We start from the raw sequence: 17,795 nt of genomic DNA, 5'->3' as shown, positions 1-17,795 counted from the left end.
TGGAAATTACACTCGTTTCAAAACGTTGCCTGAAATAATAACCGACCAGAAAAATACTAAACTTACTAAACTGCGACTTAATAAACGAAAACAAAAAGTTGTACAGTTGTTGTAAATTATGTAGTTTGCAATTTTAATTGCTTTTTGATGCTTCTAAACCTAGTGGAACCCTGTCTCCCTGGGTAGATTTTAAATTCAACTTAAAATTTGAACATTCAGATTTTTATGAGTGGGTTCTGAAAGTTTAATTTTCTTTATATCAAGGTATGTCTCAAGTGTACAGTCAGCTGCAGAGAAAAGGTTCCCCACGTCCATACTAATTTACAGAACTTTGTATGCAGGGGGGGTGCCTTTTCTCTGCAGCTGACTACACTTGAGACATACCTTGATATAAAGAAAATTAAACTTTCAGAACCCACTCATAAAAATCTGAATGTTCAAATTTTAAGTTGAATTTAAAATCTACCCAGGGAGACAGGGTTCCACTAGGTTTAGAAGCATCAAAAAGCAATTAAAATTGCAAACTACATAATTTACACTTACCCAGCATATGAAAATTCCTCAAGTCGACTTTTTCCAAACACGCAAGCAGTATCTTCACAAGACTTTCCAATCTGCTGCTGTCAAAGTCATCATATGATTCCAGTAGTATGATACATCTGAGCAGCACCTTGATAATGTGTATGTGCAACTGCGTGATTTCTATGTTGTCTTGCGCAGTCTGTTGAGGGAATAGTCTGTCGCGGCTAAGCAGGGCTATTATAGATGTATCTTTGCCCAGGAAACAAGATTTTATCCAAGAATGGGCGCCGGCTAAAAGAAAATCAACAGTTTTTTTAGCTAGAAACAAATCTACTGATTGCTTTTTATATTGATATGGGGGCAAAACTAAAGTTTGCCTTGAGTGTTCTTAGGGTAAATGGAGTATAGATTTCTCCAAGCAAGCAAACAGGCAAGTGACTATAAAGGCGCCGAATTCAATCGAAAAAAGAATTCGACGAACTGAGAATCATTTTTGAAGTCGGTTAATGAATTCAAGCTTACTTCACCACATAACATACCTTCGCTAGGCAAGTTGTCCATGTACGCAACTATAAAGTGCAGTAAAGCGATCAAAAGTGCCGTATCGCGGGGTGAGGCGGGCGGCGCGCATAGAAATCGACGCATGTGCTGCCACGGCAAGGCGCCGAAGTCTGCGCATTCTGGGGACCACTTTGCCAAGTAGGTATAGCTGTAGGACAAGTATAGGGATGTTTACTGATGTTGAATCCTACTAATATTATAAATGCTGGATGTTTGTTCCGCAATCACGCAAAACCTTGGAGGATATAACCAAACGGAGTAGCCATTAACAGTCGTTCCCCTCTGTCGAAACTCTATAACCAATGGTCATACAGATTGTATGGCAGTCCATAGCCATTTCAGATATACGTCAGTACGTATATCTGAAATGGCTATTTTTACGTTACGTATACATTTGACGTGCCCCTCCCCCGCAAAAATCGGCAGACTTTTTTGTACAGAAAATTACAGACAAGGCGTCTCCATTTGGTTAAATCCTCCAAACGCAAAACGGCAGATGAGACATAAAGGGACTTCTTATTGTCCAGGAACTTTGTACCTAAAGGGATGCAATGAGGATTGAAAGAACGGGAATACTAAGCGGAAGGGGATGAGGCGGAGGAAATGAGGCGGAAAGGTAGGAGGCAGCAGGGATGGACGCGAAAGGCTATGTTTATGCCATTATTTTTTTTTAGTTTATTTAGAACACAAACAGTCACATATACAAATGGATTTGAAATACAAATGTACTAAACATACTTAAGAAACAGACCTGGAGGTTCATTATTAAGTACATAATGTTAACATACATACTAACAGCAGAGATAAAAAGAAGATCAAAGAAAAACATGAGCCATACCTACCTAGGTAGGTAGGACAACCGGAAAGTCACATTTATACATTTAGTTATTTATATTTATTTTCAATACTTGAACTACTAAAACAATTTAGGTTTAAGTATATTAACGCCTTCTACGCAGACTTAGTCGCGGGCTGAGGCTAGTTGTATAATATTTTAAGCTAGTTAAACGGCTAGAAAACCAAAACAAAAACGACCAACCCAAATAGCCAAATAAACAAATAGCATTGAGCTATACCAAAGACAATTATTAAAAGATACAAGAGCACAACCAGCGGATACATATTGAGGTGCTCTCAGCTTAGAATTCAATTTTATGACATTAAATATTGAACGTAAACCAGTACCATACACATATTATTGTACTGTACCTGTAGCTTACCTTTCTAGAATATTTAGCGCTTCATTGACCTGCTTATGCGACGTAGCATTTTCCAGCGCTAACAGCGCTTTAGTGGCTTCATGCACCGGCGACCCCGTTTGTAACAGCGTGAGATCATCCGCAGTAGGGCGGAGGGCTAGAGGCGCGGGGGGTGGAGGGGCGCCCTTGAGGACGCGGGAGGGGCTCTCCCAGGCGCACCACCAGCGGATGCGGACGGAGGCGCGCCAGTCCTCGTCGGAGAGTAACCATTCTGGAAAAATTACATAAATGGAACGAACTTATGTAATTTACACACCACATCAAACGGCTTTAATTATAACAATAGTTAAAGGAATTTGAACCTTCTATACAACAATAGTTATATTTCACATTTAAATGGCAGTGCCAAAGAGCGCAAGCAGTTCTACATTCGCGGCACGTTTTTAGTATACAGAATAAAGAATTCCATTAATTTTAGTAATACACGCTACGGCTGACCACTCGTTTAAGTCATATGTTACTTTACGTAATTCTCAATATTAAAACATATTTTCTTTAACTTACCTACAATAGAATGTTCAGCGTTCGGACTAATACTCCAGTAACTATTCACATTAAGCGGCAATATAGTCCGGTCAACAACACTTAAAGGCAGTGCTGGCACTTGGCATCGATTGGCATCCAGCTCCTGAAGAGCGAAGCCTGACCATGCTATTAAAGCTAGTATTTGAGCTGACATCAGCACTGCCGAATCGTTTGCAGGGAATACCAATATTACTGAAAGCATAACAGAATTTATACTTTGTAGTCAACAAACGTTGTTCAAATTAAAAAAGGAAACGTGTCGCTCAATGGTTACTACTAAGGCAATTACAAATAAAATAGAATTGTAGTTTTATCTTTATAAGAAATTTACCTTGCCATTGAATGAAAACAAACAATCTTCTCATTCATTAATGTATGGATTTAAACTCGTTTGTTCGGCTAAAGTGATAATACCACAAGGTCCATAAGTACATAATAAATATTAGTACGATTAGACACAGGACTAAGTCACGTGGTTTTATTTATTTATTTATATTCCTTTATTTAAGTACCTATTAATAAAAACTCTTTATATTCTGCTGCTTGCCAGCGGTACATATTAGAAAAAACTTACCTCTTATCAAAAGTGAGGGTAGATCGTGTATCTTAGCCAAAATATGCCGGCAAGCGAAACACACACTGTTGAGTATTGATACGCAACTTATACCACATTCAGGAAAGGCTAAATAGTCGTCCACCATTAGAGACATTCTGGAAAAATATGGCACAATGAATGCATTAGATACTTTCAGATTCATTAAAATTTAAGGATGTACGGTGCGGCAGGAACAATGGCGATGTTTTCAAACGTTTAGTGTGACTTACAGTGAAGCGAAGAGAAAGCTATGAAACCGGTCGTACTGGCAGTTCACATGCTGGCAGGGTCACCATGTGACTTACCTAAGTATAGCAACAATGAGCTGTATCCCATCGCAACGCAGGAACGCGTCTTGCGCGCCCTGCTGTCGCATTAATACTGATAAGTAATTGCTGTAAACAACTTCTTCTAAGTGAAGGCTCTAAAGCCAGCTGTTCTGATAGTTCACATGCTGGCAGAGTCGCCATGTGACTTACCTAAGTATAGCAACAATGAGCTGTATCCCATCGCAACGCAGGAACGCGTCATGCGCGCCCTGCTGTCGCATTAATACTGATAATTAATTGCTGTATAGAACTTCTTCTAAGTGGAGGCTCTAAAGCCAGCTGTTCTGGTAGTTCACATGCTGGCAGAGTCGCCATGTGACTTACCTAAGTATAGCAACAATGAGCTGTATCCCATCGCAACGCAGGAACGCGTCATGCGCGCCCTGCTGTCGCATTAATACTGATAATTAATTGCTGTATAGAACTTCTTCTAAGTGGAGGCTCTAAAGCCAGCTGTTCTGATAGTTCACATGCTGGCAGAGTCGCCATGTGACTTACCTAAGTATAGCAACAATGAGCTGTACCCCATCGCAACGCAGGAACGCGTCATGCGCGCCCTGCTGTCGCATTAATACTGATAATTAATTGCTGTACAGAACTTCTTCTAAGTGGAGGCTCTAAAGCCAGCTGTTCTGGTAGTTCACATGCTGGCAGGGTCGCCATGTGACTTACCTAAGTATAGCAACAATGAGCTGTATCCCATCGCAACGCAGGAACGCGTCATGCGCGCCCTGCTGTCGCATTAATACTGATAATTAATTGCTGTACAGAACTTCTTCTAAGTGGAGGCTCTAAAGCCAGCTGTTCTGATAGTTCACATGCTGGCAGAGTCGCCATGTGACTTACCTAAGTATAGCAACAATGAGCTGTACCCCATCGCAACGCAGGAACGCGTCATGCGCGCCCTGCTGTCGCATTAATACTGATAATTAATTGCTGTACAGAACTTCTTCTAAGTGGAGGCTCTAAAGCCAGCTGTTCTGGTAGTTCACATGCTGGCAGGGTCGCCATGTGACTTACCTAAGTATAGCAACAATGAGCTGTATCCCATCGCAACGCAGGAACGCGTCATGCGCGCCCTGCTGTCGCATTAATACTGATAATTAATTGCTGTACAGAACTTCTTCTAAGTGGAGGCTCTAAAGCCAGCTGTTCTGGTAGTTCACATGCTGGCAGGGTCGCCATGTGACTTACCTAAGTATAGCAACAATGAGCTGTATCCCATCGCAACGAAGGAACGCGTCATGCGCGCCCTGCTGTCGCATTAATACTGATAATTGCTGTAGAGAACTTCTTCTAAGTGAAGGCTCTAAAGACGGCCGTACTGATGATCGTGTCACGTATTCTTTGCCGTTTTCATCTAATACTATGTCTTGTTTCAGTACGTCGAGTATTTGTGAGAGGCCAGTCTGTAATTTGATAAAAGTAACATATGAAAAGCGGATTAATTGTAACAATGCAAGGAAAATTTATGTTATCCAACATTAGATCACATTTTTTATGTTTAATTTCAGATGATGTTCTAAATTAAAAGACCGGCTACATTAGGCTTGCAGTAAAATATATTTGGCACCGAATATAACCATCATAAAAGGCACATTTCATAGATGATTGACATTAGTCACGGCGTTGACAAATTTGGTGTTATCAAATATTAGAAATTAAGATCTAAGGTTAAGAAGTACTCAAAAATTAAATAGTAAACTGATTAAAATTACCTGGTGAGTCTTTGACGGAGAGCTAGAATAATCAACATTGAAACTCTGTGGTTTAATTCTTCTCAAAGCGTTTAGTAATACGTCATTGCGTAGGGACTCTCTTGGAGGTAAATATCTATGGTCATCTGAAATTGATGTACTAATTTAGTATCATAATATCTTTGTATCATATTACTTATCAATGTATTTATTTATTTATTTATTTAATCTTTATTGCACAAAAGAAAACCTTACAGTACAAAAGGCGGACTTAATGCCATAAGGCATTCTCTACCAGTCAACCTTAAGGCTAAGCAGAGAAATTGTGGGCGGTGCTACAAATACAACAGCAAAAGTAAAATAAAAATAACATATAATCACATATATACAAATATAATATACATATATACTATATATAATATATATATATAAATAACGACGAGACTCATTATGAAACTAATAAAAATACACTAAGAAACTTTCTTTCCGCTAGCATAGAAAGCACGTAAGGATTTTTTGAACGCGAACTTATTTGGCGCATTTTTTATGTTAAAAGGAAGTCCGTTCCAAAGGCGCGCCACCTGCACAGTGAACGAATACGACATGAACCCGGTTCGGTGAAAAGGGATGGACAGAGACATATTGCCAGAAGAGCGAAGTTGGCGGTCGCGAGAAATGCCGTAGTATTGAAATAAGGATTTGAGGTACTCAGGAGAGTGTGGATCGTTAAGCACAGAAAAGAGAGTGGAAAGCAAGCGAATATTGCGACGTTGTCGAATTGGAAGCCAGCCAAGCTGAGAGCGAAAGGAAGAAATGTGATCATATTTGCGGATCAATTGAACCTTAACTTCTACCCAACAATATTTACTGTCGTATTATGCACCCACCAACCTGCCACGTACATTCGCTGCCCTAACATAAGTATCCACTTTTCTATACAGGTAGTATGGCGACGTGGGTACTTGAGTTGGGGCACTGTACGCATCATATTTTCCGACCCACCCTTACACTCGGCTATCAGTTCTAGCGACTTAGATATTGAATCTTAAGTCTTACAAAACAAGGTTTATAACGCACCTAGCAGCCGGCAGAATTGGTGCGCGGCCTCCATCCGCACGGCCACGCACTGCACGAACAGTAATCGCACGAGACCCATTGTGTTCTCTGAAGCGCTTACGCCCATGCATTCGGATATTTCTGGTTCTAGAGACTTGCATATTGCCTGCCCTGGGAAAATGAAATTGATATAGTTATTGAAGTTCTTATGCAAGGAAACAAAGGCCACAAGGTGGCCATTTTTTCTAATTAATGTTATTATTAGTCCCCGCACCGTCAAATCGTATGGGATACCATTATAACAAGAGGAATGGGCACGTCTAAAACACTCTTCCTATCTTACATCGAATTAGGATAAGGGTTAAATTTGTTTAAAAAGGTTAAATAGAACGTAGAACATTTACTGATAATTTTAATTTGCGTATAAGCTGGCAAAGACCTGAAATCAATGTAAAAATATTCCTTAAATTAATGTCTGTCATTTTATAATTGAATTTACGATAAAATTTGCCAATTCACTAAAACTGAATTGAGAAAACTGCTAGAAATAGAAAGTTAATTTTAGCATTTCATAGTATAAAAATATTGTACCAATTTCGGTGTCATGTGCCGCATAGACATGCAACAGTGGTAGTATGGGTAATAGACTTGCCAAAAGCCGCCACCAACAACTCTCACTCAAAACCATACGGCCGCGAAGTAAGTACAGCATAATGTCAACAGCGCTTGTTTCAATCTGAAAAAAAAAAACATAAGTTGATTGGGTTAAGAGCCAAAGGTATATATACTTTGGCCTCTTCCAGAATCAATTACTCTTTACTAAATAGATAAAGAAGAAAAAAACACTACAAAGACATCAATAGAATACTTACCTCTTTTATGTTGGAAGACATCCCGTGGCAACATATCTCAGTCAAGATACTAACATCACCAAGTAATGTTAAGCTCTTCTCATTGTCTATCTGATTTATATCTTCATCCACCAACACAGACTTCACCATATCAGCCATTTGACTGTAAAACTTTATAGCAACCCAATTCACATTATGCGCCATGAGACTTAGCGCTATACTTCGAGCTTTAGTCCAATCTTCGTTGCTCAAGTCCATATATCTAGCCTTTCTCAAAAGTATATCAGCTACTTCGTCCAAATAACCCTCGTTTGAGTGTATTTCTATGATCGGTAAGGATTTTTTAATGATCATCAAAACTTGCTTACTGCTGTGGCATGAGTTTTTGTTCTTCATAAATTTAACTGCCGCGTCCATGGCTTCTATAAGCCTGGTCAACTCTTGATATTTTGTTTTGAACTCGTTGCTCGTAGATATTTTCGTATTCTGAAAGTTAAAAAATGGGCGAAATTTGACCTAACAAGAAACCAACCAAGAAATAATGACCTAACACGACAAAGAAATTATAGGGAGTTGGTAGAAAAAACCGGCCAAGTGCGAGTCGGACTCACACACGAAGGGTTCCGGCCCATTAACTATAAAAACGGTCACCCATCCAAGTACTGACCCCGCCCGACGTTGCTTAACTTCGGTCAAAAATCACGTTTGTTGTATGGGAGCCCCACTTAAATCTCTATTTTATTCTGTTTTTAGTATTTGTTGTTATAGCGGCAATATTTATCTGTGAAAATTTCAGCTGTCTAGCTATCACAGATCGCAAGATACAGCCTGGTGACAGACAGACAGACGGACAGACGGACAGACGGACGGACGGACGGACAGACGAACAGCGGAGTCTTAGTAATAGGGTCTCGTTTTTACCCTTTGGGTACGGAACCCTAAAAAGGAACCAAGCAACAGAAAAGTTAGTTAAACCTACCTATCTAAAACAAAAATCACATGACAAATGATTGGGCTTGAATTCTTTGCGCTATCTACCTATGCCTCAACTCTAGATGTTCTATGTAGCTCACTTACTTGTAAAACCTCACAAACATCCTCGCTCAGACTCGGATAGAACAACTCCAGCGCTGGGTCGAGCTGTGCCGCCTGCAAGGCGACCATTAGCGAGGAAGGCGGGAGGGCCGAGCGCCGCGCCCAGCGCAACAACTTCTCTGCGCACCTTACTAGGCGGAACCACGCTACTCGATGATGGCTCAGCTCTGAGTAGTTTGTGTATGATTTTCTGAAACATAAATATATATAAATATAAGCAATACATTTCAGGCAAAAAGTGTATATCATTTTTGTCTGTTTCCAATGTAATAATCTGAGGGTACAAAAATGTAATTTTTCTCAAACATGCTATGTAATATTGATATTACGTTCTTTATATTAGGCTGGGAAGTATCCCGTTTCAGGCGCGGCTAGACGAGAGGTCTGTAATGAAATTTCATACAAAGTTGCAGGCCTAGGCCAGGAAGTGGCTTTTTTTAATTTCTATTTCACATATAATTGTGGCACAGCATCATGGCATTCAGCCATTAAAAAAAATTATAAGTAATATTTGCTTTTTGGTTCGTTTATGACATTCTGCCAATAAGCCTATAAAAAAAAACAATAACTTTTTGTTGTTTTTTTTTTAACCTGACTTGGCACTAGGGCCAATAGAGCGGTAGGACTGTTTGGGGGTATGGTAGCCTGGGGAAAATCCAGGACTCTTCCGCATCACACGTGATGGTTTTCTCAAGCAAATCTTGTCAGTGAATAAGAACAAAAAAAAATACTCATCCTTTTCTTTTGGGTGTTAGTACTAGTGTAAGACAAAGATAGTATGATTCTCTCTGTCTATGTTTGAAATAAGACAGTCCTTTGACAAACTATATACCTATATTAAACGTTTGAGAAAAGCACTATACATACATCGACGTGAAAACGGGTTGTCGGCCTCATAACTATCTATTCGGTATATTCTATTCGGCCGGCAACTCCTTCCTTCCCGGCCTCTGTAGTAATGTACTAAAAAATTACCCCTATTGACAGCCGAAAAAGTGGATAAAAACCGGATGTAACAGGTCTGAGGTTCAAGATCAATGTATTTAGTCGTGAACATAATGATAGACATACACAACCGATATGATGGTCGTTCTTTTCTACGTGATAGCGTGATAAATTTATTTTATCACGTAGATAAATCCTTCCATAACACGCTTTCTTGGCTGATAAAATGGTTGCGCTTTTATCATCTACCTAGTCACAAGTCACTCTCGCACTTAGATATTTGTTAGGACGTCACGGTCACGATGGCTGGCGACAAAAGCACGACCGTCATAGGCCTACAGGTCCTAGACATTCATTCTTTAAGTACTTTTAGTTCAGAACGTCAATTAAAAATCGGCGAGAATATGTGACGTTCTGAATCAAAAGGTACCACGTTGTCACTTGCCATATGGACGCTCTGACAGGTCAGTCGTATAAAGATACAGGCATTCGTCTTTATGGTAAGCGACAAAGTGGTACCTTTTGATTGAGAACATCACATATTTTTTTATTTAACTCACTTGTATTTCGTCAACAGGTCCCCAAGCAGTCTCATGACCATGCAACTTTTATGCGCTATGTCTCTGTGCGTTTTAGATGTGTGGTCAGCGATCCAGAAACTTTCCGTTACACATTCTAGCAGAAGCTGAATAAGGGACTCCACTAGGCTGAGGCACGTGTTTAACGTTTTCTGAAAAAGGAATCGTAGTATATGCTAAATAATAATAAAAATTTAACCTCTAAGGCCCAGCCATACATTAGTAAAAATTTTGCCAGTGAAATTTGAACCTATAATGTAGGAAATAGTGTTGAAATTTTGTTTTGTTTTAAAAATGGACGAAGCAAAACAAATACAGGTCTGCTCTGAATCATGATTTAAATTCCATCGAACTTGATAATTACTATACGTAGGACCGTGAGCATATTAGCATTGTACCTACTGTGGTTTACCTTAACCTCTTAAGTTAAGAGGTTAAACAACAGTAAAATACTAAGAAACCCGTGCCCAATAGTGAAAGGTGACATACTAATTGGGACATATGTGACGTTTTCAATCAAAAGGTACCACATTGTCGCTTGTCGATAAGGTTGATTTCTAATTGAAGCTATATGGAAATAGCGCCTTACTGACAAGCGACAATAAGTACCCTTTTGGTTGAAAATGGCACATATGAAGTTTTTAAGCGTATAAAACTCGCCAATGCTCCCAAGTGTCATGCAGTCTCAGCGGCATACGCTTGGTACGCACTACGACATAAATTTATTACAATACCTATTTCGGGTTAAAGATATTTTATTTGTCTCAAAAGAAATATTACATTTCACTTAATGAGATAGTAATACATGCAAAAATTATGTTGGCTACTGAGCGTTAACAGTAATGCAAAATACATATTATGTTTTTTAGAGGGACAGTAATAACAAAATGAGCAAAACAATAAAAACTGACATAAGCTAATTAACAGATAATAACTTCTTGTGGTGTTTTTATATTCCCAAGTGTGCGATTATAAAACATGTGGCGGGTAGGCATAGATTCTTTTGTTCCCGGCTTAAGGCGATAACGTGTTGCCGTTTGTCAGGGCCGGATTTAGATGGCTGAAATATTATCTAAAATAAATGTTTTTAGTTTCTTTTTGAAAATGTTGAAAGTCGGTGCATTCTTAATATTTGGTGGTAAATCATTGTACATGCGCGCTCCCTGATATGTTACGTTTTTTGTGCCAAAATTTTTTGTTCGTATAAATGGTAGGGATAACTTATTTGCGCTACGCAGGTTTCTCTTGCCGCTCTCCTCATTTGTTTTGAAAGCAGTTTGACAGTGCATGGTTTTATTAAGGATTTTTTTAATTAGTAATATAGTATTATAAGTGTATAGTTGTTTGAGGCTCATTAGTTTAGATTTGAAATAAACTGTATTAGTCGGGGTTAAGTAGTCGTAATTCAACAATAGTTTTATTATTTTGTTTTGGGCAATTTGGAGAGAATGAAGATTTGTTTTCGCGGCACAGCCCCATATCTCAATCAGGTAATTAAGGTGCGATTTGACTAGTGAGTTATATATATTAAATTTAACAGTAGGGGGAATGAATTTGACTATGTTTCTTATTGAACCCATGATGCTAGACAATTTTGATTTTATTTTATCTATATGTGCCTTCCACGTTAGACCGCTATCCAAAATCAAGCCGAGGTATTTTTCCTGTGTTGATTGGTTGATGGTAATATTGTTGATTGATAATGGGGTATGATTACGTATTGTTTTATTTTTAGCTTTGAATATGATGTATGAGGTTTTAGAAGTGTTAATTGTAAGCAAATTATATTGAAACCAATTATGCAGAACGTTAAGATCATCTTGAGCTAGTTTTACCATGTCAGTAATTGAGTTTCCATAAAATTATTAATATTTAAATTAAGGTACTGCATGGTTAATTCTTACCACATCTAAAACTTCGCTTTTATCACCCGGGTCAACCAGCACAACGCTTCTGGCCATGATAGTAAGCACCGTGTGTGTAGTTTCCAAAGCATATAAGGGGGCCGGCCACTGTCTCAAAGCCGCTAGAGTGTCATCCTGCAATTCAGGGGAACTGTTGCCAGCCAGCTGTTGAAGTTCTGCGTTAATGCCGTCATCTGTTTCTTTGGAGTCTGTGATCTGTGAAACAGGCAATTACCCTCATGCATGAAGTTTATATTTGAACGAAATATTTTTTATTCAGATATTTGTTACCGTCATATCATGCTACAAATGCATTTCCTTTATTAAATTATCATTTAATTGCTTAAAATAATAAATAAAAAGTACAAAAATTTGCCCGCGAAAAGCTAGTGAGCGAAACGCGCGAAACGTCACGTGACGTCACGCGTTCGACAGATTAGTTCACATAAGTGTCATCAGTAGTTAGTAGCAAACGTCAGTTGGACCGTCCAACGTGTGACGTCATCACGCTGTCGAATTCGCGCATAAAATTATAAGCGTTTCAACCGCTCAAAATTTTACATTTTAAATATGTTTTATTAAAATAATGTGAAGGTTTACAATAGTACATTATGATACAAGTGTGCTAAGTTGGTCATTACACACGTGGCGATATTGTGCGCGCGAGCTGTAAGCGAGCGCGCAATAAGAAAGCCGATGTGTGTAATGACCAATGCACACGCGTTTCATACGACGTTTTTCAACACACTTGCGAGAAAAAAAAAGATACTCATATGAATCAAATTTTAATAGTTAAAACAGTATTGTGTGTTGCATCTGTCATACTGCCGGCCGCCCCTCGCCCCGGACGCGGGCGGCGCGGCGGGCGGGCCGGCCGGGCCGCGCACCGCGCAGGCGCGAGAAGCGCGCCGGTGCCCGCCAGTCTGACCAATTAAAGAAGGCTCCCTTTCCATGCATATTATTAGCAATCAGTTACCTTCTTAACTCAGTCGGATAATATAATGAAAAAGCACGAGTGGAATAATACACTGAAAGAGCACGCGTGTTTAATATCTAGGATTATGAGCCAAAAATCGGTGGAATAAAAACGTCGTTTTGAGCAAGTGTGTTGAAAAAGTATTTTTATTTTTTCCGGTGTTCAAACGATATAAATTATGATTACAAATTCATGCATGGAGCTAATTAATAACATTGGAAACATAGGTGGCTCATTTAGATCAGGGGTGGGCAAAGTACCCGTTAAGGGGCTCAACTGGACCCGCTCAAAAGCTCATTGTCATTGGTAATGGTAACTCGTTCAATATACATTGTGCGGTGACACACTGCAGGTGGTATAACGACTAATGAAACTCATAAATCGATAACTCGGTCGATATATAGCACGTTGTTCTACAGGGATTTGAAATAAATTAATTTTGTGCAATAAATTAATACAGCATTTAAAAAAATCGGCATGCAAATTTACTATTTAATTTTAATTACACAAGACTTTCAGGGAGCCAAATAGACTTCGTAAGAAAAAAATCTTTACCTTGTATGCATCATTAACCAAATCAACAGAAGATAATTCGAAGACTCTCTTATTCAGAGCTCGGGTGATACTCAGCAGAACCAGTAACGCCTCATTTGGACGCCCGCCCTGTCCGGTGTCCGCCATCAACAGCAGGTTCTAGAAAATAAAAATAATTTTCACATTCCACGTTCAGATACAAGAGGTTTACAGTAAGTTTATATATTGTCTTATGGAATATAAAAAGGGACACACCAAAACGAACATTGGGAGACCTTATTTCAATGTGATAAGGTTTACAATTGTTTTCATAACTGATGCACGTTGTTACTGCACGGCACGGCACTTTTTTGCGGTAGATGTCGCTAGGCGAGCCCTTAAGGCTGCCTTTTACTGAGGCGGAGATGAGCGGGAAAGGAAACGTGTGGGAACCAATAGCAGTGGTTGTAAACCAGCGGAACAGAGAAGACATGTGGATTACAACCAATGCTATTAGTTGATCCCCCCACAATCCACATCTCTTATCTCCACCTTAGTGGAAAAACAGTTTATAACTGTGAAGGATATAGTTGAAAGAAACTCTTTACTAAGTAACAGGTAAGTCTGTGTCTCAATGCAGCGAGTTTAAAACTTGCCGCTGACAATTAAATTTTTATTCCTTTATTTATTTTTTAATTTTACTACCTGAACAATTGATGGTCGATTCAAAAATATTTCAGGTGGGAAATCCCTTAGGAACACGTCAGAGATGAAGCGACAGCAACGCCGTGTAGATTTCAGCAGCTTCAAGGCATCTTCAACCAGTACCACAGTTTTGGAGTCAGATGATGTCAGCAATACCCAAGGGAAAATGAGTACCCTGATGCCATTGTGATCTTTGGACCTAAAACATATTAATTGTTTACTTAAATTTTGATTCAGGCAACAAGGCCAATATTACAAATAAGTTCCTTAAACTTAAAACTAAACACTATTTAGGCGACGGAGAGGCGTGGCTCTGTTGAATAATCAGCTCTAAGTCGGCTTCGACAGTTTGTCACGGAACCTCCGAAAAACGATACCCATCGGCCAGAAGGCACTCAGTGGTCTCCTGCAGCGGTTGCAGCACATACACCACAAAAGAAAAGAGTTAACCCTTCTTTGCGTGATTTTTTCTTTTTGCACGAAATGTATATACCTATGTGTTATGTAATTGTTTGCTGGTTCTGGGAAAATCATTGATTTTTACTGCGAAATCAGTGTTAGAAGTTGCATATGATAAATCATATTGATGAAAATATATAATTTTCAGTAAGACGTGTATGAAACATCTTACTACCATCAGAAAGGTATTTGTATAAAAAAGGTATGATAAAATTGTCTTCGGTTACCGCGATAGTTACTCATGAAATAAAACTATGACGCGATATAATCCGTTTTCATAGTTTTATTTCATAGGTATGATAACGTTTTTTTAATATATAACAATTACAAACCCCGAAAAAACGCCCAAAATCACATAGGTACTAAAATTCACCAACTTCTGAGTTTTTCCAAGTTTTCCGACATTTCGTCTTAAAAGAAATGTGATTCAAAAGTACCTTAAATTCATAGGACATCACCATGCAAAGAAAAGGGTTAAGAGCGTTGGCGTGACCGAAGCGAAATCGTAGTAGTAGTAGTTGAGTATTTAGAAGAATAAGATAAGAGAAAGTGTTAAAAGTGGCTAGGTATCCAAAGAGAAAGGAGAATAATATTTACACATTGACAGGATCTTCATTAGATATGGAACCATCTCTTGACGATTGGTAATCATTTCTCAAGCCTGACAAATAGTCCTGGTTTGAATCTCTATCACTTTCTGAGCTGAAAAAAAAATGTTAGTAGGTTAACAGTCAACACAGTTAGCTGACTAATTATCAACCTTAGTGCAACGATATTAGGTATAACAGTAAGTTAACACATTCTATTATGGGGCCCAAGTGATGAGGTAAAGGTTCGGACGTTATACACATAACATCGTGTAATTCGTGTAACAGGGACAACATGATATTATTGATTGGTATACATATATATAACAGCCAGTGTAGAAGCACCAGAAGCCAGGGGTTGGTAAACTTTTCACAAGAAGAGCCAATCTCATTAGAAATCATCAGTTTTTGGTATTGCAAAAAGCTCAAATGTTGTTTTCAGACATCTAAGAACACAATAGATAGTGTTAAGTTTGTATGGCTTGAAGAGCCTCAATTAAGTCAATTATACAGTCGAGTTCACAAACATATTTACAAGCCAACATTCCATAAATATATTTACATGCGTCTGAGACACTGACAGTAAGTTGTGAACTTTTTATTTCATTACATAAATATTATGTAAGTACCTACTCACTCAGCGAGGCTTTAATTTTACAAAAAATATGTTCTTTGAATAAAAATGTTATATGTAGAACCCTTTTTAAATAAAAATAAATAAATAAATAAAATCACTTTATTTCAGACAATAGTCCATATAAAAAATTATTATGCTATAATATAATATTACTATCTAACTTACTATCTAACTTTTTGTTGTCATTAATAGTGCCAAGCAAATTTGCAGGCTTCCCACCACTTTAATAATTGCTTACCTAGTAACAGAAGGTATAGTTAAGCGAGGGACATCCACATTGCTCCCCTCTTCCACTGTATTGAGAAACTGGATACTTTCTATCAGCTCTTGATAGGTGTCGTGAGCATCTTGGTCTATTTTATGCTTTAGGGAATCCAATTTAGATAGAAGTCTGTGAACTCCATATTCCTTGACTATATAATTACCCGCTTTTGTCTATAAATTAAAGAATTACATTCAGTAAACATTAATAAAAGCGCATGTGGCCTGCCGGTAAGAGCGTGTGACTTTTAATCCGGAGGTCGCTGGTTCAAACCCCGGCTTGTACCAATGAGTTTTTCGGAACTTATGTACGAAACAACATTTTATAAATACCAGTTGCTCTTCGGTGAAAGAAAATATCGTGACGAAACCAGACTAATCCAACAAGGCCTAGTTTCCCCTCTGGGTTGGAAGGTCAGATGGCAGTCGCTTTCGTAAAAACTACCTACAGCTACGCCAACTCTCGGTATTAGTTGCCTAGGACCCAAGGCTCCCAAGAGCCGTGGCAAAAAGCTGGGATAACGCGGGGAAGATGATGATGATCTAGTTAACTTTATAATAACTTTTAATACTTTAATCATAAATTTTCAAACCCCATTATCAATGACGGAATTTATTGAGAATCAGGTTTGGCAAAAGTATCTACCTTAGGGAACCCTAACTTCACCATTGATGCCATCACCAAACTAAAATAATAAAATAATAATTTTATCAAGAAATAGATATAGATATCCATTTAATTTACAATCATCATCAAAACAAAAAGTGCTGCATAAAAATAGTTTTTAAGTAAAAAACCGGCCAAATACGAGCCGGACTCGCGCACGAAGGGTTCCGTACCATTACGCAAGAAACGGCAAAAAAATCACGTTTGTTGTATGGGAGCCCCACTTAAATACTTATTTTATTCTGTTTTTAGTATTTGTTGTTATAGCGGCAACAGAAATACATCATCTGTGAAAATTTCAACTGTCTAGCTATCACGGTTTATGAGATACAGCCTAGTGACAGACGAACAGAAAGACAGACCGCGGTGTCTTTGTAATAGGGTCCCGTTTTTACCGTTTGGGTACAGAACCCTAAAAAAACCGGACAGTGGCAACGGAAATACATCATTTGTGAAAATTTTAACTGTCTAGCTATAACGATTCATGAAATACAGCCCAGTGACAGACAGACGGACAGTGGAGTCTTATTAATAGGGTCCCGTTTTTACCCTTTGGGTATGGAACCCTAAAAGATAGTTACCTTTAATGTACTAAGTAATAATTGTAGTGCTTCACGTTGGAGCGTAGGTTTTTGAACATGAAACCATGCCAGCAAAGCCTCCAAAAGTTCACGCGTACCAGATAATTCATCCTCAATCTCCCAACCCAAACGGAGTTTAGCGGTCAATAGCTGCAGTGAGCGTTCACGTATCTCCCTTAAAGGATGACCTAAAAGACATTTCAAATATATCTACAGCGAAATTAGAATGTACGGAACTTTATACTCACTTGGTAAACTGTAAGTTTACTCACCCAATTTTTTTATATAATTTGATAAGTATTCAGCGGAAGTCATGATGAACTCTGATATGGAGCGTAATAAGTACCGAGCGTAATTCTAATTATCAAAAATAACCTTAACTTCCAATAGAGAAGCTAATTTACTACATTGTTTACACATTTTTGAAAGTATAACGAAAAGTCCATGAAATGTCAATTTACATGACAGCTTTTATAATGTACAGCCATTGTA

General features: G+C 38.5%; 1 protein-coding gene across 1 annotated transcript in view; it reads right to left on the bottom strand.

The window, feature by feature from the left end:
- The window catches only part of LOC134742422 (rotatin-like), a 46,857-nt gene extending 29,098 nt beyond the window's left edge, over positions 1–17,759 (bottom strand). Inside the window, exons 1-19 of the mRNA XM_063675564.1 lie at positions 17,576–17,759; positions 17,304–17,491; positions 16,033–16,229; positions 15,168–15,272; positions 14,112–14,310; positions 13,449–13,586; positions 11,918–12,133; positions 9,996–10,165; positions 8,473–8,680; positions 7,417–7,881; positions 7,136–7,280; positions 6,566–6,715; positions 5,510–5,634; positions 4,986–5,200; positions 3,442–3,578; positions 2,847–3,059; positions 2,304–2,553; positions 1,062–1,231; positions 544–813 (exon numbers count right to left, since the gene is read on the bottom strand). Coding sequence (XP_063531634.1) covers positions 544–813; positions 1,062–1,231; positions 2,304–2,553; positions 2,847–3,059; positions 3,442–3,578; positions 4,986–5,200; positions 5,510–5,634; positions 6,566–6,715; positions 7,136–7,280; positions 7,417–7,881; positions 8,473–8,680; positions 9,996–10,165; positions 11,918–12,133; positions 13,449–13,586; positions 14,112–14,310; positions 15,168–15,272; positions 16,033–16,229; positions 17,304–17,491; positions 17,576–17,618 — 3,604 coding nt within the window. The 5' untranslated portion in view covers positions 17,619–17,759. The remainder of the gene's footprint in view (positions 1–543; positions 814–1,061; positions 1,232–2,303; positions 2,554–2,846; positions 3,060–3,441; positions 3,579–4,985; positions 5,201–5,509; positions 5,635–6,565; positions 6,716–7,135; positions 7,281–7,416; positions 7,882–8,472; positions 8,681–9,995; positions 10,166–11,917; positions 12,134–13,448; positions 13,587–14,111; positions 14,311–15,167; positions 15,273–16,032; positions 16,230–17,303; positions 17,492–17,575) is intronic.
- Between the last annotated feature and the right edge of the window lie 36 nt (positions 17,760–17,795).

The sequence above is a fragment of the Cydia strobilella genome, chromosome 6, assembly GCF_947568885.1.
Source record: "Cydia strobilella chromosome 6, ilCydStro3.1, whole genome shotgun sequence".
Taxonomy (NCBI): domain Eukaryota; kingdom Metazoa; phylum Arthropoda; class Insecta; order Lepidoptera; family Tortricidae; genus Cydia; species Cydia strobilella.
Note: the sequence above shows the minus strand (reverse complement) of the source record. Positions and strands in the feature narration are given on the sequence as shown.